General features: G+C 42.0%; 1 protein-coding gene across 1 annotated transcript in view; it reads right to left on the reverse strand.

The window, feature by feature from the left end:
- The window catches only part of gldn (gliomedin), a 32177-nt gene extending 15292 nt beyond the window's left edge, over positions 1-16885 (reverse strand). The window contains exons 1-2 of the mRNA XM_072278194.1: positions 16328-16885; positions 5464-5515 (exon numbers count right to left, since the gene is read on the reverse strand). Of these exons, the coding sequence (XP_072134295.1) occupies positions 5464-5515; positions 16328-16876 (601 nt within the window). The 5' untranslated portion in view covers positions 16877-16885. The remainder of the gene's footprint in view (positions 1-5463; positions 5516-16327) is intronic.
- Between the last annotated feature and the right edge of the window lie 4044 nt (positions 16886-20929).

Here is a 20929-nt window from a genome sequence, read left to right on the forward strand (position 1 = left end):
CCAAAGTAGCATGCCCGCTAACAGACATCAGCTCCTTTAGCTCAGGCACGGGATGACCAGCCCGCAGCGGTAACTTACACCGACAACAAAAACAGCTGACCTGCACCTGTGAGTCTGCTGGGAGTCAGCTACTGTGTTTGGTGCTCCCGGTGTGGCCTCCTGTACATCGGTGAGACCCGACGTAGACTGGGAGACCGCTTCGCCGAGCATCTACGCTCCGTCTGCCTGTAAGAGCGGGATCTCCCAGTGGCCACCCATTTTGATCCCAGTCCCCGTTCCCATCCCGATATGTGCAGCCATGGCCTCCTCCGCTGTTGTGATGAGGCCACACTCAGGTTGGAGGAACAACACCTTATATTCCATTTGGGTAGCCTCCAATCTAATGGCATGAACATCGATTTCTCAAAGTTCTGTTAATGCCTCCCACCTCTCCTTCACCATTTCCCATCCCTTTTCCCTCTTTCACTTCATCTCCTTGCCCACCCATCGCCTCCCTCTGGTGCTCCTCCCCCACCTCCCTTTTCTTTCTTCCATGGCCTTCTGTCTCTTTCACCAATCAACTTCCCAGTTCTTTACTTCATCCTTCCCCTCCCGGTTTCATCTATCACCTTGTGTTTCTCTCTCCCCTACCCCCACCTTTTAAATTTCCTCCTCAGTTTTTTTTTTCTCCAGTCCTGCCGAATGGTCTCAGCCTGAAACGTCAACTGTACTGTACTTCTTTTTTCCATGGATACTGCCTGGCCTGTTGAGTTCCTCCAGCATTTTGTGTGTGTGTTGCTTGGATTTCTAGCATCTGCAGATTTTCTCTTGTTTGTGACTCAGCCACCAAATGGTGAATCTGTTTCTGTGTCACACAACTCTATGACAACATTCTACTGAGGCGCGAATAAACAGCAGCAATTTAAAAGGATTCAAGTGCTTTTCCTTTTCCAATAGAGCACCGCATCAGGTGTTACCGACTGTATTGTGATTTCCAGCGATCTCCTGTGAGATTTTCTAACAGTGCCTCCCCCATGCCGCTCCTGATTTGACAGAACAGCTTTCAAATATAGATTCTGCGACACTGATCTTTGATGACCTGACCTCTCAAATTCAATAAAATGTCAAATGACAATTGAAACAATCAGACAGCATTGTCAAAACTCAAATTCAATCTCACACGCTCCCTCGTACATTCACAGTTTCTCTCTCACACAACCACTTTTTCACACACGCAACAATTTTTCAGAATATTTTTAGATTGCTTTTTTTTCAGATTGTGGGTGCAGCCAATACTTCAAAGGCCAGTCACTAAATAAAACCTCTCAAGCACCCATTCCTTTTTCCCCATGAGCAATATAAAATTAATTTTTAAAACAAACGCATTTCAATACATGTTCAACAAATTAAAGGCTTGCAAATACTTATTTATTTTATTTGTTTGTTGAGAGGTAAATGCGTACAACAGGCCCTTCCGCCCCACAGGGCTGCACCCCCCAGCAACCCACCTATTTAACCCTTGCCTAATCTCAGGGCAATTTACAATGACTAATTAACCTACTAACTGGTATATTCTTGGAACGTGGGAGGAAACCAGAGCACCCGGCGGAAACCCACTCATTTCGCAGGTAGGATGTACCAACTTCTTACAGGCGGTGTCGGAATTGAACTCTAAACTCCAGCGCTCCAAGCATCATGGTAACTGTCATGCTTTCTTCACTCCCCACTTCCAAATGTCCTTCTATCAAATTCTAAATATGATAGAAGGTAACAATAAGATTAATTGTTTACAGGTTGGAGGATGATTCTGATGAATTTTAGGATAGTTTGCAAGTATGCATGCAAGGTTTACTGAGATTCATTCTGCACATTACTACTCCTCAAAGTGCAGTGTCTGCTGCATTGCTTCTGAACTATTTCCAAACAAATAAGATCTATTTGCACTATTTTTCTTTGCATTAATTGCATATGCATTTCTGTGCATGTTTGGCAGCATTTACACACATTTCCTGATGAAATCCTCATTGGGACAGGCATTTCCAAAGGAGGAAATTGAAAATTGTTCAGCCGTTTCACTGCTAATTATGGAACAGGAGAACCTGTCTGCGATCAGCTGATCAATAGGGTGGGAAGCAGAAGACTTTTTCAATACATCTGGATTTAAGTAAGGCTGCCCTTCCTCCTCTGCCTTGTTTGTCTGTCTGCTCGTAATGAGAGACGCAGAGATGGCAGAGGAACTGAATGCATATTTTGCATCAGTCTTCACAGTGGAAGACATCTGCAGTAAACCGGACATTCAAGAGCGCCAGGGGAGTGAAGTATGTTCAGTGAAAATTACGACTGAGAAGGTGCTCAGGAACCTTAATGGTCTGAGGGTGGATAAATCTCCTGGACCTAATGGAATGCACCCTCGGGTTCTGAGGGAAGTCGCTGGAGAGATTGCGAAGGCATTAACAATGATCTTTCAACAATCGATAGATTCTGGCATTGTACCGGATGATTGGAAAATTGCAAATGTTACCCTGCTATTTAAGACGGGTGGGAGGCAGCAGAAAGGAAACTATAGACCTGTTAGCCTGACATCGGTGGTTGGGAAGTTGTTGGAATCGTTTGTTAGGGATGACATTACGGAGAACCTGGAGGCACATGACAAGATAGGCCAAAGCCAGCATGGTTTCCTAAAAGGAAAATCCTGCCTGACTAACCTACTGCAATTTTTTGAGGAAATTACAAGCAGGGTAGACAAAGGAGCTGTAGTAGATGTGATGTACTTGGATTTTCGGAAGGCCTTTGATAAGGTGCCGCACATGAGGCTTCTTAGCAAGATAAGAGCCCATGGAATTACAGGGGAGTTACTAGCATTGGTGGAGCATTGGCTGATCGGCAGAAAACAGAGAGTGGGAATAAAGGGATCCTATTCTGGCTGGTTGCCGGTTACCAGTGGAGTTCCACAGGGGTCAGTGTTGAGACTGCTGCTTTTTACGACGCAGGTCCATGATTTGGACTATGGGATTAATGGATTTGTGGCTAAATTTGCCCATGATACAAAGATAGGTAGAGGAGCGGGTAGTGTTGTGGAAACAGAGAGCCTGCAGAGAGACTTAGATAGTTTAGGGGAATAGGCAAAGAAATGACAAATGAAATCCAATGTTGGAAAGTGTATGGTCATGCACTTTGGTGTAAGAAATAAATGAGCAGACTATTATTTAGACGAGGAGAGAATTCAAAACACAGATGCAAAGGGACTTGGGAGTCCTTGTACAGATATCCTAAAGGTTAACCTGCAGGTTGAGTTGGTTGTGAAGAAGGCAAATGCAATGTTGGCATTCATTTCTAGAGGTATAGAATATAAGAGCAGGGATGTGATGTTGAGGCTCTATAACGCACTTGTGAGACCACGCTTGGAGTATTGTGTGCAGTTTTGGGTTCCTTATTTTAGAAAGGATATACTGACATTGGAGAGGGTTCAGAGAAGATTCACAAGAATGATACCAGGAACGAAAGGGTTTCCGTATGAGGAATGTGTGGCAGCTCTTGGGCTGTATTCCCTGGAATTCAGGAAAATGGGGGTGGGGGGTTCTCATAGAAACATTCCGAATGTTAAAAGGCCTGAACAAATTAGATATGGCAAAGTTATTTCCCATTTCCCATGGTAGGGGAGTCTAGGACAAGAGGGCACAACTTGAGGATTAAAGGACATCCATTTAGAACAGAGGCAGAGAAATTACTTTAGTCAGAGAGTGGTAAATCTGTGGAATTTGTTGCCACGAGCAGCTGTGGAGGCCAAATGACTGGGTGCATTTAAGGCAGAGATAGATAGGTTCTTAATTAGCCAGGGCATCAAAGGGTATGGGGAGAGGGCAGGAGAGTGGGGATGACTGGAAGAATTGGATCAGCCATGATTGAATGGCGAAGCAGTCTTGATGGGCCAAATGGCCTACTTCTGCTCCTATATCTTATGGTCTTATGGTCCTTCAGATGAAGTCCTGACGAAGGGTCTCGGCCCGAAACGTCGACTGTACCTCTTCCTAGAGATGCTGCCTGGCCTGCTGCGTTCACCAGCAACTTTGATATGTGTTGCTTGAATTTCCAGCATCTGCAGAATTCCTCGTGTTTGTACTAGTTACTGGCTTTTTTCACTCCTCATCTCCTGACTAGGGCCAAGACTTTTTTTTTCCACTGAGACTAGGGGAGATTCAAACAAGAAGACATGAGTTGAGAGTTAAAGGGCAAAAGTTTAGGGGTAACATGAGGGGGAACTTCTTTACTCAGAGAGTGGTAGCTGTGTGGAACGAGCTTCCAGCAGAAGTGGTTGAGGCAGGTTCTATGTTGTCGTTTAAAGTTAAATTGGATAGATATATGGACAGGAAAGGAATGGAGGGTTATGGGCTGAGTGCAGGTTGGTGGGACTAGGTGAGAGTAAGAGTTCGGCACGGACTAGAAGGGTCGAGATGACCTGTTTCCGTGCTGTAATTGTTATATGGTTATAAGATGATGTCTGGGAAATCTCACAACACTGAAGTCATGAATGCAGGATTAAGTGTAATACACCCCCCACAATGGAAGTACCATTAGCAGAATTTATTTAGTGATACAGCGTGGAGTAAGCCATTCCAGTCCTCTGAGCAATGCTGCCCCAGCAATGCCAGAACCCCGATAAACCCTCACCTAATCATGGGACTGGAGCACTGGGTGAAAATCCATACATTCCACGCGGAGGACATACAGAGACTCCTTCCAGAACAGCGCCAGAGTTGAACTCTGAACTCCAGAACACCATGAGCTGCAACAGCGTCGCACCAACTGCTACACTACCGTGACACTCTCAGTAGGAGCACATCCAACCAAAGATAATGGATTTTCAAAATCAGCAAAAGGATTGTTCCAAAAACCATCCTTTGTGTGACTTACAAAGCAGGACTTACTCATAAAACCACTTCTGGGAAGATCCCTTTAGAAAACCACCCACAACTATCCTTGTTGCAACTGGATGGATGTCTATTTCTGCTTGCATTACCTCTAAACGTGTCCATCTCCACAGAAGCAAAACTGAAACTGATATAAGGATTTCCATGATGATTACCACATAGCAAGTGAATGATTGAAATAAACATCATGAGCCATGCAGGGCATATCAGAACTTCCATGCCTCGGTATCGTTAACAGTTAGCGATCTCTCCAAGCTCACATCAGCCAAGACATGGCAACACAAACATGCAATCTTGCAGGTTGTTATGGCACCCGTACACAGTACTCCTTTTAATACTCGGTCACTGAGCAGCCAATTTATACTTAGTTCTACAAGAAGCCTCACACACAACTCACAAAATCTAATTAACATCAGCAAATTTTCTAAACTTTTTCTAAGAATGACACACTATATTCATAACAATGAAGAGCATTTATAGATAAGAGCTATTTAATATAATTTGGATTTCTGTTCCAAGATTCCAGAAGAAGTGGGAAACTTCTCCGAAAACATACCTGTCAAGCATATCCCTTTAGTGCTGTTGCATAGGTCCACTAATATCCGAACCTGTAGAAAAATGTAATCGTGGTTATATTTAAAATGTCCTTCAAAAAACTGATGCAACTTACTTACTATGACATGGAAGGAAGACATTCGGCCCGTCATGTCCAAGCCAGCTCTCATCAGAGTGATCCTATCAATCCCATTCTCTTGCTCCCTGTCACCCTAGATCTTCCCCTTTCTTGCACTGCAATGCTCCCTCAATTATTTTGCCACCCATTTACATCAAGGGGTTAATTTACAGTGACCAACCACCTCCCCTTTAGGATGAGAGGACAGCAAAGCACACGGCTGAAACCTACGCAGTCACAGAGAGAACTCCGCCCAGACAGCACCTGAGGTGGGGATTGAACCCCGGTCACTGGAGCTGTAAGACATTAACAGTAATGGCTGCACTGCCATGTCCCTTTGGAATTGCTCTCACTCCAGCAGCTGAGATCTACCTGAGACATCAAAATGGCTCAGAATACAACAGGCACCACAATTGGGTGGGAGGGAGTGAAACTAGCGGGAGCTACAGCAGGCCAACAGCCCTCTGTCAGTGGACATCTGGGATGAACCAGACTAAGCACTTCTTTAAATTCATGGGGACCACATAACTACAGACTTGCTGAGATGTGTGGGCAACCTCCAGGACCTCCTCTCTCTGTAATGATCTGATTATCTTTTTTTATTAGCCAAACTTGACAGAGAAGGAAATTTTATTTCTGCAATGTTACCAGAGTTACAAGTGACATTTAAAAATTGTGGACCGGCGTTGATTAATAGAAAGACTGACAGTCATCAAAGTAAGCAGAAAGAGTAATAGATTAAAATTAATGAGTGCTTAACCTGAACAGATCTGATGGTTCAGAGGGAAGAACTTGGGGTGGAAGGAATAGATCAGAATGCAGAATAAATCCATTAATACAAGAACATGACTTTCTATGATTTCAGCAGTGGAAGGCATCTGCTGCAGCCTGGAAGAAGACACAATTTTGCAAAACTTTCCATGTGGCATTAAAGATAGTCGGCATCTCTGATAGAGGTGCATAAGATAATAAGAGACAAAGAGAGAGTGGACAGCCAGCACCTTTTTCCCAGGGTGGAAATGACTATCATGAGAGAACATAATTTTAAGGTGTTTGGAGGGAAGTATAGAGGGATGTCAGAGGTGTTTTTTAACACAGAGAGAGGTGGGTGCATGGAAGAGTTTCTGGGTGTGGTGCTAGAGGCAGCTGCATTAGGAAGATTTAAGAAACTCTTCATTACGTACATGGATGAAAGAAAACTAGAGGGCTATGTCAGAGGGAAATGTTAAATTGACCTTGGACTAGGTTAAATGTTTGGCATACCATTGTAGACTAAAGAGCCCTGTTCTGTGCAGTACTGTTCTATGTTCTGTTTCCATTGTTGGAAATTAACTAAGGTTTGGTTGCAAGGAACACTTGCTATTCTTCAGAATATAATTGTAGTAGCTATCTCAGTTAGATAGCTACACGCAAAAATTAAGATAAAATAAGACTGCACAGCTACTAATTGGTACAAGAAGGGAACTTGGAGAAGGTTTCGGATAACAATCATTAAAATTTAAGATTCTGGTTCCAAGATAATCTTAGATTATGAGAACACTCAGTCCTCTTTTATTGTCATTTAGAAATGCATACATGCATTAAGAAATGACACAATGTTTCTCCAGACATTTCTACAATCTTATCAAATGTTCTAGAGGTAGTTATATTGGTACCTTTTGCTCCTTAATTATTTAAATGGTTTATAAAATAAATGAACCCCTACAGCATGTTACTTTAAGTACATTCATCATTATCATTATCTCCACCCCACCATCCAAGTACATTACTGACATTCACATCTACATTGCTAATGCACAGTCCTCTAACCCATACAAACATTAAAATTTATATGATAATACATTTGGTGTTGAAGGCTGTGGCTCTAATCTTATGTCCCCTCGAATATGACGTGTTAACACCCCTTTTATTTCACTTGATAGTGTCACTATTCAGATTCAAAATAAACTGAACAATGGAGTAGTGAGGTCACTATTTTGAACCCTTCTCGCATTTAATATTTGACTTCAAAGACAATTTAGTTCTTTGTCTGAGTGAACCGCTAGAGGTAATGGACAAAACAACTATTCAAGTTCAGTGGAAACAAGCCCATGTTTCTTGACCCTTACTACTCCTTAAAACTACACTGAACCCTCTACTAAAGGAGTAGCACAAGTGGTACAGCTGCTGGGTCTCAGCTCCAACAACCCCAGTTCAATTCTGACCTCAGGTGCTATCTGTATGGAATTTGCATGTTTTCCTTGTCACTGCATGGGTTTACAATCCAAAGACATGCTGGTTTCTAGATTAACTGGACCACTACAAATCACCCTAGTATGTACGTAGGTGGTAAGATATGGAAGAAGGTGATAGGTATATATGTGAATAGTGTAAATGGCTCAGCATTAACTCGATGGGCCGAAGCATCTGTTTACTAGTGATACAGATCTATGATACTCTACGACAATATAATGATATTGTGCTGCCTTTTACTAGTATTTTCTCCAACAGGACCACAACCTTGTTACTGGGTTTGGAGGCTTGTGTGCTTCAATGACCTGGAGAGCTATGCTGGCTGGGATCAGAGCTTTATGCTTTGTCTTTTGGAAGGGTCACCTATGCCAAACAGGTCAAAGGGTGGAAGCCAGACTAAGAGTGGTCCACTGATCCTCCAGGTTCGGGGGTTCAGCTCTGGGCTAACAACCCTGACCGGTATAACAAAATTGTTACGGAAACAACAATGAAGATTTTTTCCTACATCTGAGTGTAACAGTAATCCTGAATCTCCACCCGGGACTTGCATGACTGACAGTAGTGAAAGCTGAGAGGAAGCTACTGACACGATGAAGGAATGATGAACACCACCAGAGATGGAGGACCTTCACTGCTGCCCTAAATGCCAGTGGCGTAACAGGCAGTGTGTTTAATAATATTTGATGGATTGGCTTTAATCAGTATAAAGAGCTTAAATAATATTATTCACATATGGTTATTCAATCTCATGCAGAATGAAGAACAAACTCTATTTCCAAAATCATCATATTTAAATATTAAATGTGGTATAAATTTAATATATTTTGATCTGAGAAATTATTGCCTATTGCAGCTGTTAAAAAAAATAACCCTGGGCTGAAGAAAAGTTTACATTTAAAAAGGTTAAAGTCCACAAGCATTTCCACATGTAAGGTTTACATTATCCCACACAGTAATGAATTCCAGACACCAAACAATGAAAATCCCAGGGGAAGAATCTAGCTGCTGAGCACAATTTGCATATATGCACAGTAAATGTAGAATAACTTTTCCACATCAATAAAGCAGATCAACTGATCGTGTATTTTGCACATATCTTTGGGATCTTTCTTCAAATAGAAATTTTACTGCAGCACTTCTTTGTCAAATAAAAAAATGATTTGCTTGTGAATCAATTTGTCACTTCCGTGCGGTATCAAAGGCATTCAAATGTAAATAGGATAGGAGATTCCTCTTGGTTTTCCTGGTGTGATTCCCCTACATCAGCATAGCATTGAACTTCCCAGTTACCAGCCTTTAGTCTTCCATGAGATGTGGGTGTAGGTGTCTGGGCCACGTGAAGGTTGGTGCTGCTCTGATAAAGTCAGGTGTCCTGGGATCAGCACTCTGCCAAGAAGATGACCTGTCCCATTATTAATGGACTTTGCAGGGAAGGGAGTGTGGAATTGCATCATTTACCCTGTTCTTCCACCTGCCCAAAGAGCTTATACCGGGTTAGACCAGGCAGGATTCAATAGGGAAGAATGACTGTGAACAATTAGGGTACATTTAGAATTTATTTTAAACTTCAAACAAACTCATCAATTAAACTTTTTGATAGTTTATAATTTATTTTTACTGTTTGTGTTATGCTGTTGGTTTTATTAGTTTTAAAAACCAGAATGCTTCTGAATGTCAGAAACATTTATGTTTTGGTAGCACTGAGAGTCAGCTAAAATGGGAGTGGTTTAGCCAGGTTTCAATTTCTTTTTTATGTCTGGGTAGGACTTACTTTGAACCCTTCCCCAGCTTCCAGCTTCAAGATTCCTCACCCCATGCAGATTTCTTTTTCCAAGCAGAATGCTTTGATATAGAGATTTGTACAAAGTTAGTGCAATCTTCCTTTATGAATAAGCAACATGTGGATCCATTTTTGATGTAATAGTTCTGATATAACTTCAGTCCATCTCAGCCACATTGAGGATCTGAATTCAGATATAGGTCAGGCTACTGGAAGATTACAAATTTTCTCCCTGCGGAATATTAATAAACCAGATTTTAAATGCTATTTTAATAGTTTCATAGTCACAATTACTCAAAATAATTGTTTCCCATTCTGGATTAATTAACTAATTTTAAATTCTCTAGCTGCTTGTTAGGCTTGTGAACTTTCTGCTTTCAATCTTCAGACCAAGAATCTAAGTATGAATCTGTATCCCCTAATTGATAATTTAATGACCATAATATTGCTCCCAGCATTACTTACCCAATTCATTCTGAACATAATTATTGAATGTGTTTCAACCAGCCTTTCAATTAACATATGCCAAATCATAATATTTCACTACTTTAAAAATATTTTCCTTTATATGACTTCTAGCTAATTGCATGATATCTTCATATCCTGCTTGCATGGAACTTCACCCATTAGGAAGAGTCTCTCCTCATCTACCCTGTTACTGTCCCTCAGGGCCCTAAATCTCCTTGCTCCTTAATGAACAACACGGGCTTCTCTGACCTATGAACCTAAACCTTCTCTTTCAGGTCTTGATATTTTTCCTAAATTGTGATGCCTTGCCTTGGATGGAGGATAATACACAAAGTTGAAGATCCCTCACTTTGTAGCTTTTGTTTGACCTGTACCTTATCCAGTTAAGTTTGCTTTCTACCTTAAATAATACAATTCATGTAAGCCATCACAGCTGCTCTTTTAATGAACCTTCTGTTTTAGTCAGACAAGTTTTCTTTAATAATTACCAACCGTTTGATGCATTATTCTGATTTACATTTTGTTTTCAATTACAATATTTAAGATATGTGAATTGTAACGCTTTAAATATTATAAATAAAGTGTATTCTTCAAATGTATGCAAGATATTTCCTTAAAATGTATGATGAAATGCAACCCAATAAAATAATCCTTTTAAGGTCTTATCCTACAGTGATTTACATGAATTTCAAGTATTCTTATGAATAATTCATTCTTTATAAACCACACTGCACTTCAAAGTATTCCCAGTTGAATTAGAAGTCCATAAATCATTGCCACATGGAAATTCCTAGTTCATATATTATCAATAATTTAAGAAGAATTAATGTTCCTGATTGTCAATCTGTCTGTTGTGGGAACTGTGTGATGGACACTTACACCAATGTCACAACTAATTGTTCATGGCTGCCTTCTCCAGATGCAAATTTTTCTTGATACTACAATTTTAAAAAAATCTGTTTTGTTTAACAAAATTTCCACAGGTAGAGTCGCCTTAGGTCCCACACCTCCACGTTCAGGAACATTCATGACCCTTCAACCAACAGGCTCCTGAACCACACCTGAAATCAATCCTACTTCCACACCCTATTGACTTACTTTCAAGAACTCTACAAATCATGTTTGCAGCGTTATTTATTTATTGATTTGTTTTGTATTTGCACAGTTTGTCTTCTTTTGCACATTGATTGTCGGTCTTTGTATGTAGTTTTTCATTGATTCGGTTATCTTTCTTTGTTCTTCTGCGATGAAAAATGAATCTCAGGGTAGTATATGGTAACTTTCAACTTTGAACAGTTTCAACATTTGTGTTTAAAACTCTAAAATCAAAATGATAAAATTTATGTCATTTCTCCTTGGGCATCTTGTTTAAGACACGTGATAATTTGGTTATGACTTGTTAATAAAATTAGATGAAAAATAATTAATCTTTAATCAAGCAGGTAGACATAAAAAGCATTTTCTTTTAGTTGTGCTTAACTGTTACAATTGCTGCTGTTTGTTGATAGTGTTCAAATGTTTTCAAGGGTCTATTTTCATCTCAACATCCAATTAGACTACCCACTTTATAAAGCTTAAGATTCTCACTGATAAACTATGCATTTTGTTAAATAAGTGTATTGTTTGTCATTTAATAAGAAAATGAAAGGTAATTAACATCTGCATAAGCTTCGTTTACATAGGATCTTTCATATCCCTTCTAGAATGTTCCAAAGTGCTTGACAGCCAGCGAGATAATTTTTAAGTGCTGCCACTTGTGCAGGAAATGTGTGAGCAAACTGTAATGAGATAATGACTAGATAACACCAGGTGAGGGATACACAATGGCCAGAACATACTGCATATGAATCTTTTACTTCTTCAAAGTTGTGTATTGGGACTTTTAATTTTCACTTGAGAGCACACAGGACCCATGGTTAACATTGCACCTAAAAGGTGATATCGCTGACAATGTCGCTCCCTCTCAACACTGCCCAGATTAAATTAGCTCAGAGGTTCCCAACCTGGGACCCACTAACCCCTTGTTTAATGGCTTAGAAAAGGCTGGGATCCCTGGATAAGTTTCATTTCTCACACGCACATCAAAACATACAGTGAAGTGTAATAATTGTGTCCATTACTCATACAGTGTGCTGGGGGCAGTCTGCATGTCTTGCCACGTTTCCACTGCCAACGTAGTGTGCCCACAACTTACTAGCCCTACACATACATTCTTTGGAACGTGAGAGGAAACCAGAGCACCCGGAGGAAACACACACAGTCACAGGGAGAACGTACAAACTCCTTACAGACAGTAGCGGATTTGAACGTAGGTCACTGGCACTGTAATACTGTTACGTTACTGTACCGCTGACGATGTGGCCCTCACTCAGCACTGTGCCTCGATTAGTTTACATTAGCTTTATTTGCCACACGTACATCGAAACATACTGTGAAATGTGTCATTTGCATCAATGACCAACACAGTGTTTGGAGGAATTGATTAGGTGCTAAGGAAAGCGCCAGGGCATTTGAACAAAATCCTTGTGACTGAAAGGTGAGTTCGCTTGCATCACCCCCACAGCTATCACTTTATCCTGCCAGCTCCTGGCCTTCATGAGTAACAAGATAATTCCCATTTTGTTTTTCTTCCATCTGGGTAGCCTCCCACCCGACGGTATGAACATTGATTTTCTCTGACTTCTGGTAATTTCTCATCACCTACCTTCCCCTCCCCTCTGCCCCCCCCCCACACACTCTCCTTTTCCATTCCCCATTCTGGCTCTCCTTTTATCTCTTCTCTTTGGCTCACCTGCAAAAAGAGAAAACTTACCACCTCCCCTAGACAATCAATTCTAACACTGATCTTGATGATGGATAACAGTCAGGGGAGGGGGTGTCACCATTGACCAGAAACCTAACAAGACCATTTAGATAACAAGGGCAGCTCTATTAGAGTCATAGAGAAGTACAGCAGAGAAACAGGCCCTTCGGCCCATCTAGTTCATGCCGAAACCATTTAAGTTACCAACTCCCATCAACTTGCACTGAGACTATAGCCCTCCATACCCCTACCACCCACGTAGCTATCCAAACTTAAAGATCGAGTTTTCCTGCACCACTTGAGCTGGCAGTTCATTCCACACTCTCACCACCCTCTGAGTGAAGAAGATTCCCCTCATGTTCCCCTTCAACTTTTCCCCTTTCGTATTCTGTAGGATTTTCATCACGACACGGAAGGGAGCCATTTAGCTCGTGAAGTCCATGACAGATCTCAAAGCATTCTCATCAGCCCAATCCCCTGGATCTCCCTGTTATCTATTCCCTCTCGCATGCCTTTGAACTCCACCTTAACATTGCACAATTCACCTACACTAGGGGTAACTTACAGCTGCCTACCGACCTATCTTCTTGTCTTTGCAATGTGAGAGGAAGGAGGATGAGAGCCTTTTGTATAAGACTATGAGTGGACAGCAAGTCCCTTTTTCTCAGGACTAATACCAGAGGACATCCTTTTCAGGTAAGTGTGGGAAGGCTTAGGGGAGACCTCAGATGTAGATTTTTTTTAATATATATATATACACACACACACACACAGAGTAGTGAGTGTCTGGAATGCACTGCTGGAGGTGGTGTTGGAGGTAGATACATTAAAGACTTTAAGGGAATCTTAGATTGGCACATGGATAGAAAAATGGAGGGCTATGGGTTATGTAGCAGGAAGGGGGGAGACTAACTGTGGAGCAGGTTAAAAGGTCAGCACAACATTGTGGGCCGAAAGGTCTGTACCGTGCTGAAACCAGAACACCCAGAAAGTCACAGGGAGAATGTGAAACCTCCTCACAGACGGTGCCTGAGGTCACAATTGAACTGGGCGGCTGGGGACAAGCAGTAGCCCCACTACCTGCTGCACCTTCAGGCCGCTCCTCTGATACTCAGTTGAGATGTCAGAAGTGACACCCCAAAGCCTTTCCCGCCCAAGGAGAATTCTCCCTCCATAGTACTGGATGAGTGTAGCTCCAACAGTCAAGAACGTCGACACCAGCACCATCCGGGGCAAAGCAGCCCACCCACCTGCCTAAATACCCGTGGCTTTAGCACCTGCATGCAAAAGCGTTGCAGCAATTCTCCCAAGGCTGTCTGACAGCAAATCTGTGGTCTATCCCACCTATAAGGGGAGTCAGACAAATCAAATACTATCACCTGCAGATTCTGACTGGCACAATAACATTGCCAGTCCTTCACCATCATGGTTCTAAGTCCTGGAACGCCTTCTCGACAACACTGTGTTAATATCTTATTTATTTGGAGATATAGCGTGGAACAAGATTTTCCAGGCCTTTGAGTCGCGCTGCCCTGCAATACACCAATTTAACCGTAGCCTAATCATGGGTCAATTTACAACGAGCAATTAACCTACTATCTTTGGACCGCCGAAGGAAACCAGAGCACGCGGAGAAAACCCACGTGCAAGGGGAAGGAATATGCAACCTTGCCTACAAAGGATGTCATAATTGAACCCCAAACTGCCCTGAGTGGTAATAGCGTCAGGCTAACCACTATGCTACCATGGTACGGCTGTGATTCATGAATGCAGCTCCCACCACCTCCTCAAGGACGATAAAGTATGGACAACAAGTGGCAGCATCTTCTGGAACGAAGCTTTCCCTACTTCAGTTGTCCAATTCCAGAGAGTTCCTGGTTCGCTCTGTCACTGCATTCAAATGTTATTTGGATTTAACACTCCATTCTGCTTTTTGTTATTGTCCTCCCTTGTACTACCTCAGTGCAGTTTTGCGTTGAAATTATCGGTATGGATGGCATGTTAAACAAAGTTTTTCCCTGTACCTTGGCACATGTGACAATAACAAACCAACTTGCCAATTTTGTTTAAATAACATGGGCATGGGTGTTTAAGGTTTGTTGGGAAAGCTTTGTCAGCGATCTAGTCAGTGCCGTGGTTTTGGCTCCCTTCTTTGACGTCACCGTTTTCAAGGTAATTTTTTCTTTTTCCTTCTCTGCTGCTTTGCCATCTTTAAATAAATAAAATTGCAGCTCTTTGATGCTCTCGTGGAAGTCATCCAATGCTCTATGTGAGGCTTTCTTCTTTGTTGTATCTTCATATTTGTCTGGGTACCAACACCTGTACCCTTCCTTGATGGTGCTGACATCTATTATTCTCTAATGCAAGTGCCCCATGAACCATGGCAAGTACCTACTGAGAAACTTTTTGTCAGCACCATTCTGACGTGCCATCCAGGAGATCATTTGGTTGATTAACAATCAAGTGTGGATTAACACATTTAAATCTGAATCAGTTATAATGCAAGCCATTTCTATGCTTTTATCTTTTTCTACAGTACTGTGCAAAAGTCTTAGGCGCATGTAGAGATTCTGTAAAGCAGAAATGCTTTCAAAAATAATAGAAATGAGAAGTTTCTAAATATCAAAAATTACTATAAAGAGCAGTAAACAGGAAAAAACTAAATTAAATCAATATTTGGTGTAACCCCCTTTAAAATTGTATCAATTATCATACTGTCATGCAGTTTTATTAGAAAAATCTGCTGGTAGGTTGTTCTAAGCATCTTGGAGAACTTGCTCCTGTCTCTCCAGGTAATCCCAGACAGCCTTGATGTTTCAATCAGGGCTCTGTGGAGGCCATACCACAGAAACCATATCAAAATCTAGGGTGCCCAAAACGTTTGCACAGTACTGTAATCTTGTAATCTCCCAACCCACCCAGGCCATTTAAATAACATGGGCATTTTATCAGAGAAACTTCCACACCAATAGTCAATTATTCAGTTCAGTTCATTAACTAAATAATGGAATAAAAGCCTGTGGTGTTGCCATGAAACTCTCTTGCAAATCCCCATCTAGCTCACTATTGCACTTCATGGAAGGAAATCTTATCTGTTTCCCAGGTCTGGTTGGTGCCTCTATCCACAGTAACTGCCCTTTGAAATGATCAAGCAAGCCATTCCATTGAAGGACTATCAGGGATGAGCATTTCACACTGTGTTTGTCAGTAAGACCCACATTTCATGGCGGAAGTAAAACCTTCTTATCTCCTAACTTGACTCTGTGTGGACTCTTCAAATCCTGCGTCGCATCTAGGATTCCAAATAGAGTATTACAACAGGTATTTCATACCCTATTCAGTTCAGATGACAGAGTTCAGTCTTCTATCCCTCGGTTAAACTACGAGATACTCACTTTGAAGGATGTGATTCCTTTGCAGATATTTGGTATTTGGTCCCGTGAGTTGAAACTCCAGGCACTTACCGGGATCATCGAGTACGTCATCATCACGAAGGAATCTTCGGGCTCTTCCCGAACGTGGGGCTCGTGATGGCTTCGCCTGTTCCGGTTTTTCTGCTCAGCCAGGTAACTGGCGTCCTCGGCGATGATCCCCAGGGGCCGTGTCCCCGATAGTACGTCCAAGCGGTTCGCCAAAGTTTCCATCTGGGACCTTAGGTTGCTGGATTGCAAGAAGAGGTACACCAGCCCCGCGCAGTTTAACAGGGTAACCAACAAGGTCCCCGAGATCAGCACCTTCGCACTCACCGAAGCGGACTGGCCCCTCTGGCGAGTCATGTCCACACCCAGCCTCCGAGAGCAAGAGAGAGGGAGAGATTGGATTCTGAAAATGAAAAAAAAAATCCTCCAGAGAAATGCTTTTGAGTGCCAGAGCTGACAAACTCGCACAATATTCGAAACCAGTCCCTCTGACCACTTTACACTGGCATTTGCTTTATATGCAGCAGCGCCCTTTCTGCACAGTGACTGTAGTTGGAGGCTGATTTTGAGATTAGTCATATACATTTCATTCATGCCATGCCTGATGTGGAAGTGACAGGCATAGCGCTCAGTATCTAGACTCAGGCTTGCGTCCATTGTTGAGAGGGCAGCCTAGACTTTTAACAGTCAGCGATATACTGTGGTTCCATATTCCAAAAGGGGAATTAAGGATTATGCTTGAGACAAGTATTTGCTCCGAACGTAACATAGAACAGTGCAGCACAGGAACAGCCCATTGTGCCGACCCAGCTAAAAAAACAAATCAAGAACACCCAAAGACTAATCCCTTCTACCCACACCATGCCCATATCCCTCCATCTTCCTTTTGTCCATGTGCCTATCCAATCGTCTCTTGAAAGCCATTAGTGTGGTTGCCTCTATCACCATTCCAGGCATCCACAGCTCCCTAAGTAAAAACTTACCCCGCACGTCCCCCTTGAACCTACCTCCTCTCACCTTCAATGTATGCCCTCTGGTATTAGACATTCCAACCCTGGGAAACAGATACTCTCTGTCCACTATCGATGCCTCTCAATCTTGTAAACCTCTATCAGATCTCCCCTCAGCCTCTGGCACTCCAGAGAAGACATAGAATAGTACAGCACAGTACAGGCCCTTCGGCCCACATTGTTGTGCTGACCCTCAAACCCTGCCTCCCATATAATCCCCCACCTTAAATTCCTCCATATACCTGTCTAGTAGTCTCTTAAACTTCACTAGTGTATCTGCCTCCACCACTGACTCAGGCAGTGTATTCCACGCACCAACCACTCTCTGAGTAAAAAACCTTCCTCTAATATCCCCCTTGAACTTCCCACCCCTTACCTTAAAGCCATGTCCCCTTGTATTGAGCAGTGCTGCCCTGGGGAAGAGGCGCTGGCTGTCCCCTCTATCTATTCCTCTTAATATCTTGTATACCTCTATCATGTCTCCTCTCATCCTCCTTCTCTCCAAACAGTAAAGCGCTAGCTCCCTTAATCTCTGATCATAATCCATACTCTCTAAACCAGGCAGCATCCTGGTAAATCTCCTCTGTACCCTTTCCACATCCAAGATCAAAACAACCCAAGCTTCTCCAGCCTCTCGTGATAGCACATGCCCCCTAAACCAAGCAGTGTCCCAGTAAACCTTTTCTGCACCCTCTCCAAAGCTTCAACATCCTTCTTATAGTGGGGTGACCAGAACTATACACAATAATCCAGATGTGGCCTAACCAGAGTTTTATCAGGTTATAAGAACATAAGAAATAGGAACAGGAGTAGGCCATCTGGCCCATCGAGCCTGTTCTGCCAATGAATAAAATCATGGTTGATCTGGCCACAGACTCATCTCCACCTATCTGCCTTTTCCCATAACCCTTGATTCCCCTACTGTGCAAAAATCTATTGTCTTAGTTATATTTATTGAGGTAGCCTCCACTGCTTCATTGGGCAGATAATTCCACAGATTCTCCACTCTCTGGGAAAAGCAGTTCCTCCTCATCTCTGTCCTAAATTTACTCCCCTGACTCTTGAGGCTATGTCCCCTAGTTCTAGTCTCACCTACCAGTGGAAACAACTTTCCTGCCTCTATCTTATCTGTCCCTTTCATAATTTTATATGTTTCTATAAGATCTCCTCTCATTCTTCTGAATTCCAGTGAGTACAGTCCCAGGCAACTCAATCTCTTCTCGTAGTCTAACCTCCTCATCTCTGGAATCAACCTGGTGAACCTCCTCTGTACCGCCTCCAAGGCCAGTATATCCTTCCTCAAGTAAGGAGACCAGAACTGCATGCAGTACTCCAGGTGCGGCCTCATCAGTACCCTGTACAGTTGCAGCATAACCTCCCTGCTATTAAGTTCAGTCCTTCTAGCAATGAAGGCCAACATTCCATTTGCCTTCTTGATAGCCTGCTGCACCTGCAAACCAACCTTTTGCAATACATGCACAAGCACTCCCAAGTCCTTCTGCACAGCAGCATGCTGCAATTTTTAACCATTTAAATACTAATCTAGCACCATAACCTCCTGTCTGTTGAACTCAATGCTTCTACTCATAAAAGCAAGCATTCCATAAGCCTTCTTAACCATCTTACCGACCTGTATAGCCACTTTCAAGGAACTATAAACTTGAATCTCAAGATCTCTCTGCCAAGGCACACTGTTAAGGATCTTGCCCTTAACTGTGTACTGCCCTACCGAGATGCAACACCTCACATTTATCTGGGATAATCTCCATATGCCATTTCTCTGCCCATATCTGCAATTGATCTATATCATGCTGTATTTTTTTTTGCCAGTCTTGTACACTATCCACAGCTCCACCAATCACATCTTCCTGGTGATATTTTCCTGTATTCCTGAGAATATACTGGAATAATCTTCTATTATACTGACGACATCCTTGCATTTCTCTGTTAACATAATCTGCAAGTAAACTGGAAAAAACTGAAGAAGCTGGAAATCCAAAACAAAAATAGAACATACTGGAAATACTCAACAGGTCAGGCAGTATCCGTGGAGAGAGAAGACATTCATGATTCATGTCAAAGACCTACAGATCCCCAACTAATGTTGCTTGACCTGCTGTGTGTTTCTAGCATTTTCTGTTGATATCATGGGACGCATAATAATGTTTCTCTTCAAATACCATCCCTTATAATCTCAATTTAGAATTCGTATTTTACCTTTTTTACCTTCTTGTCTATTTCTTCTTCACACCTTGACACCTATCAACTGTCAGCTTGTACTTCTTCCTGTCCCCCAACATCCTTATTCTGGCTTCTTCCCCCTTCCTTTCCATTTCTTCACCAGAAACGTCAACTTTTTATTCCCCTGCGTAAATGCTGCCTGACCTGCTGAGTTCCTCCAGCATTTTGTCCGTGTTGCTCAAGGTTTCCATCATCTGAAGAATTTCTAATTTAGCTTGTAGCCAAGCACCAGTCTTGTCGATGGAAACAAAGCTGATAAATGAACTACAGATTTTTATGTAGTTTTTTTTTCATATTTTCTGTAAGGAGTCAATATTTATGCTGATTGAAAGTTTTAATTCAAATAATTTTTTTCAAAAATTCATAGAAAATCAATTTGCTTAGGATGTTGTTAATTTTGAACAAGTATTAGGAAATGGTTCTTTAAATGTGATCCTTTAATCTCACCGCAGTGACATCAAGCTCTAGGGTCCTGTCTATTGAACAGGTGAGGCATTTTCAGATCATCCTAATCAAAATATCTGAAATCTTGAGGTCATACAAAATGAAAGGCTAACTTCGGTCGATGCAACAGTCACCAGGTTCCAGTAAAATTTGAGCTGTTAACAACCAGCATGGCTAGAACTTCTTCAATATTTGACCTCCTCATACACCTGCATCTCCAAGTTGTATGTAAACAGATCTAAATATTACTTAATTATGGATAATCATTGAGGCCTAGATAATGTTGGTTGAACAGAGTTGGCAGAGGCCCATGTGGTACATTTACTTGGCTTTATATCAAGGTGGATAGTGTGGCATTTTCTTTGCTGCAGGCCCAGTATATCTCAAAGCATTGGATCAGTGGACCAGGCAGCATCTGTGGAGGGAAATGGACAGTCAAAGTTTTGAGTATTGAGACCCTTCATCTGGGATCAACCTGAAGCATTGACTGTTTCTGTCCTTGCACAGATGTTCCTTGACCTACTGAGTTCCTCCAGCAGTTTGTGTTCTGCTCCAGGTTCCAGCAGCTTCTCCAAATCCACCCAGCATTACCTGCTAATTAGCAAGTGTTGCTTTGGAGCAGTGACTTTTGATTTTACTCCAACTGGCCTTCTATAGTTGCAAAGATAAATGAATGAAAGTTTGCTTCAGAAGAGTAGCCTTTTAAACTTAAGAAAAGAGGGTCTATTTGTTAGCTGAAAGCCTAATTGAGTGTGGCAACATGAATCCAGACTGAGCAGGCTAAAGGTTAGGACTGTAGTTGGCACATTACAAGTAGACACAATATTGTGTACAGATAGGGATTTTTTAGTGAAAAATTCAACAGACTAAACTGTAAAAGAAGCAGAAATGTGAATGGATAGAGACAGCAATGGATCTATCCTGAACTTTGTTCCTAAAAATAAAGGAACAC

This window comes from Mobula birostris, chromosome 14, assembly GCF_030028105.1.
Source record: "Mobula birostris isolate sMobBir1 chromosome 14, sMobBir1.hap1, whole genome shotgun sequence".
In the NCBI taxonomy this organism is placed as follows: domain Eukaryota; kingdom Metazoa; phylum Chordata; class Chondrichthyes; order Myliobatiformes; family Myliobatidae; genus Mobula; species Mobula birostris.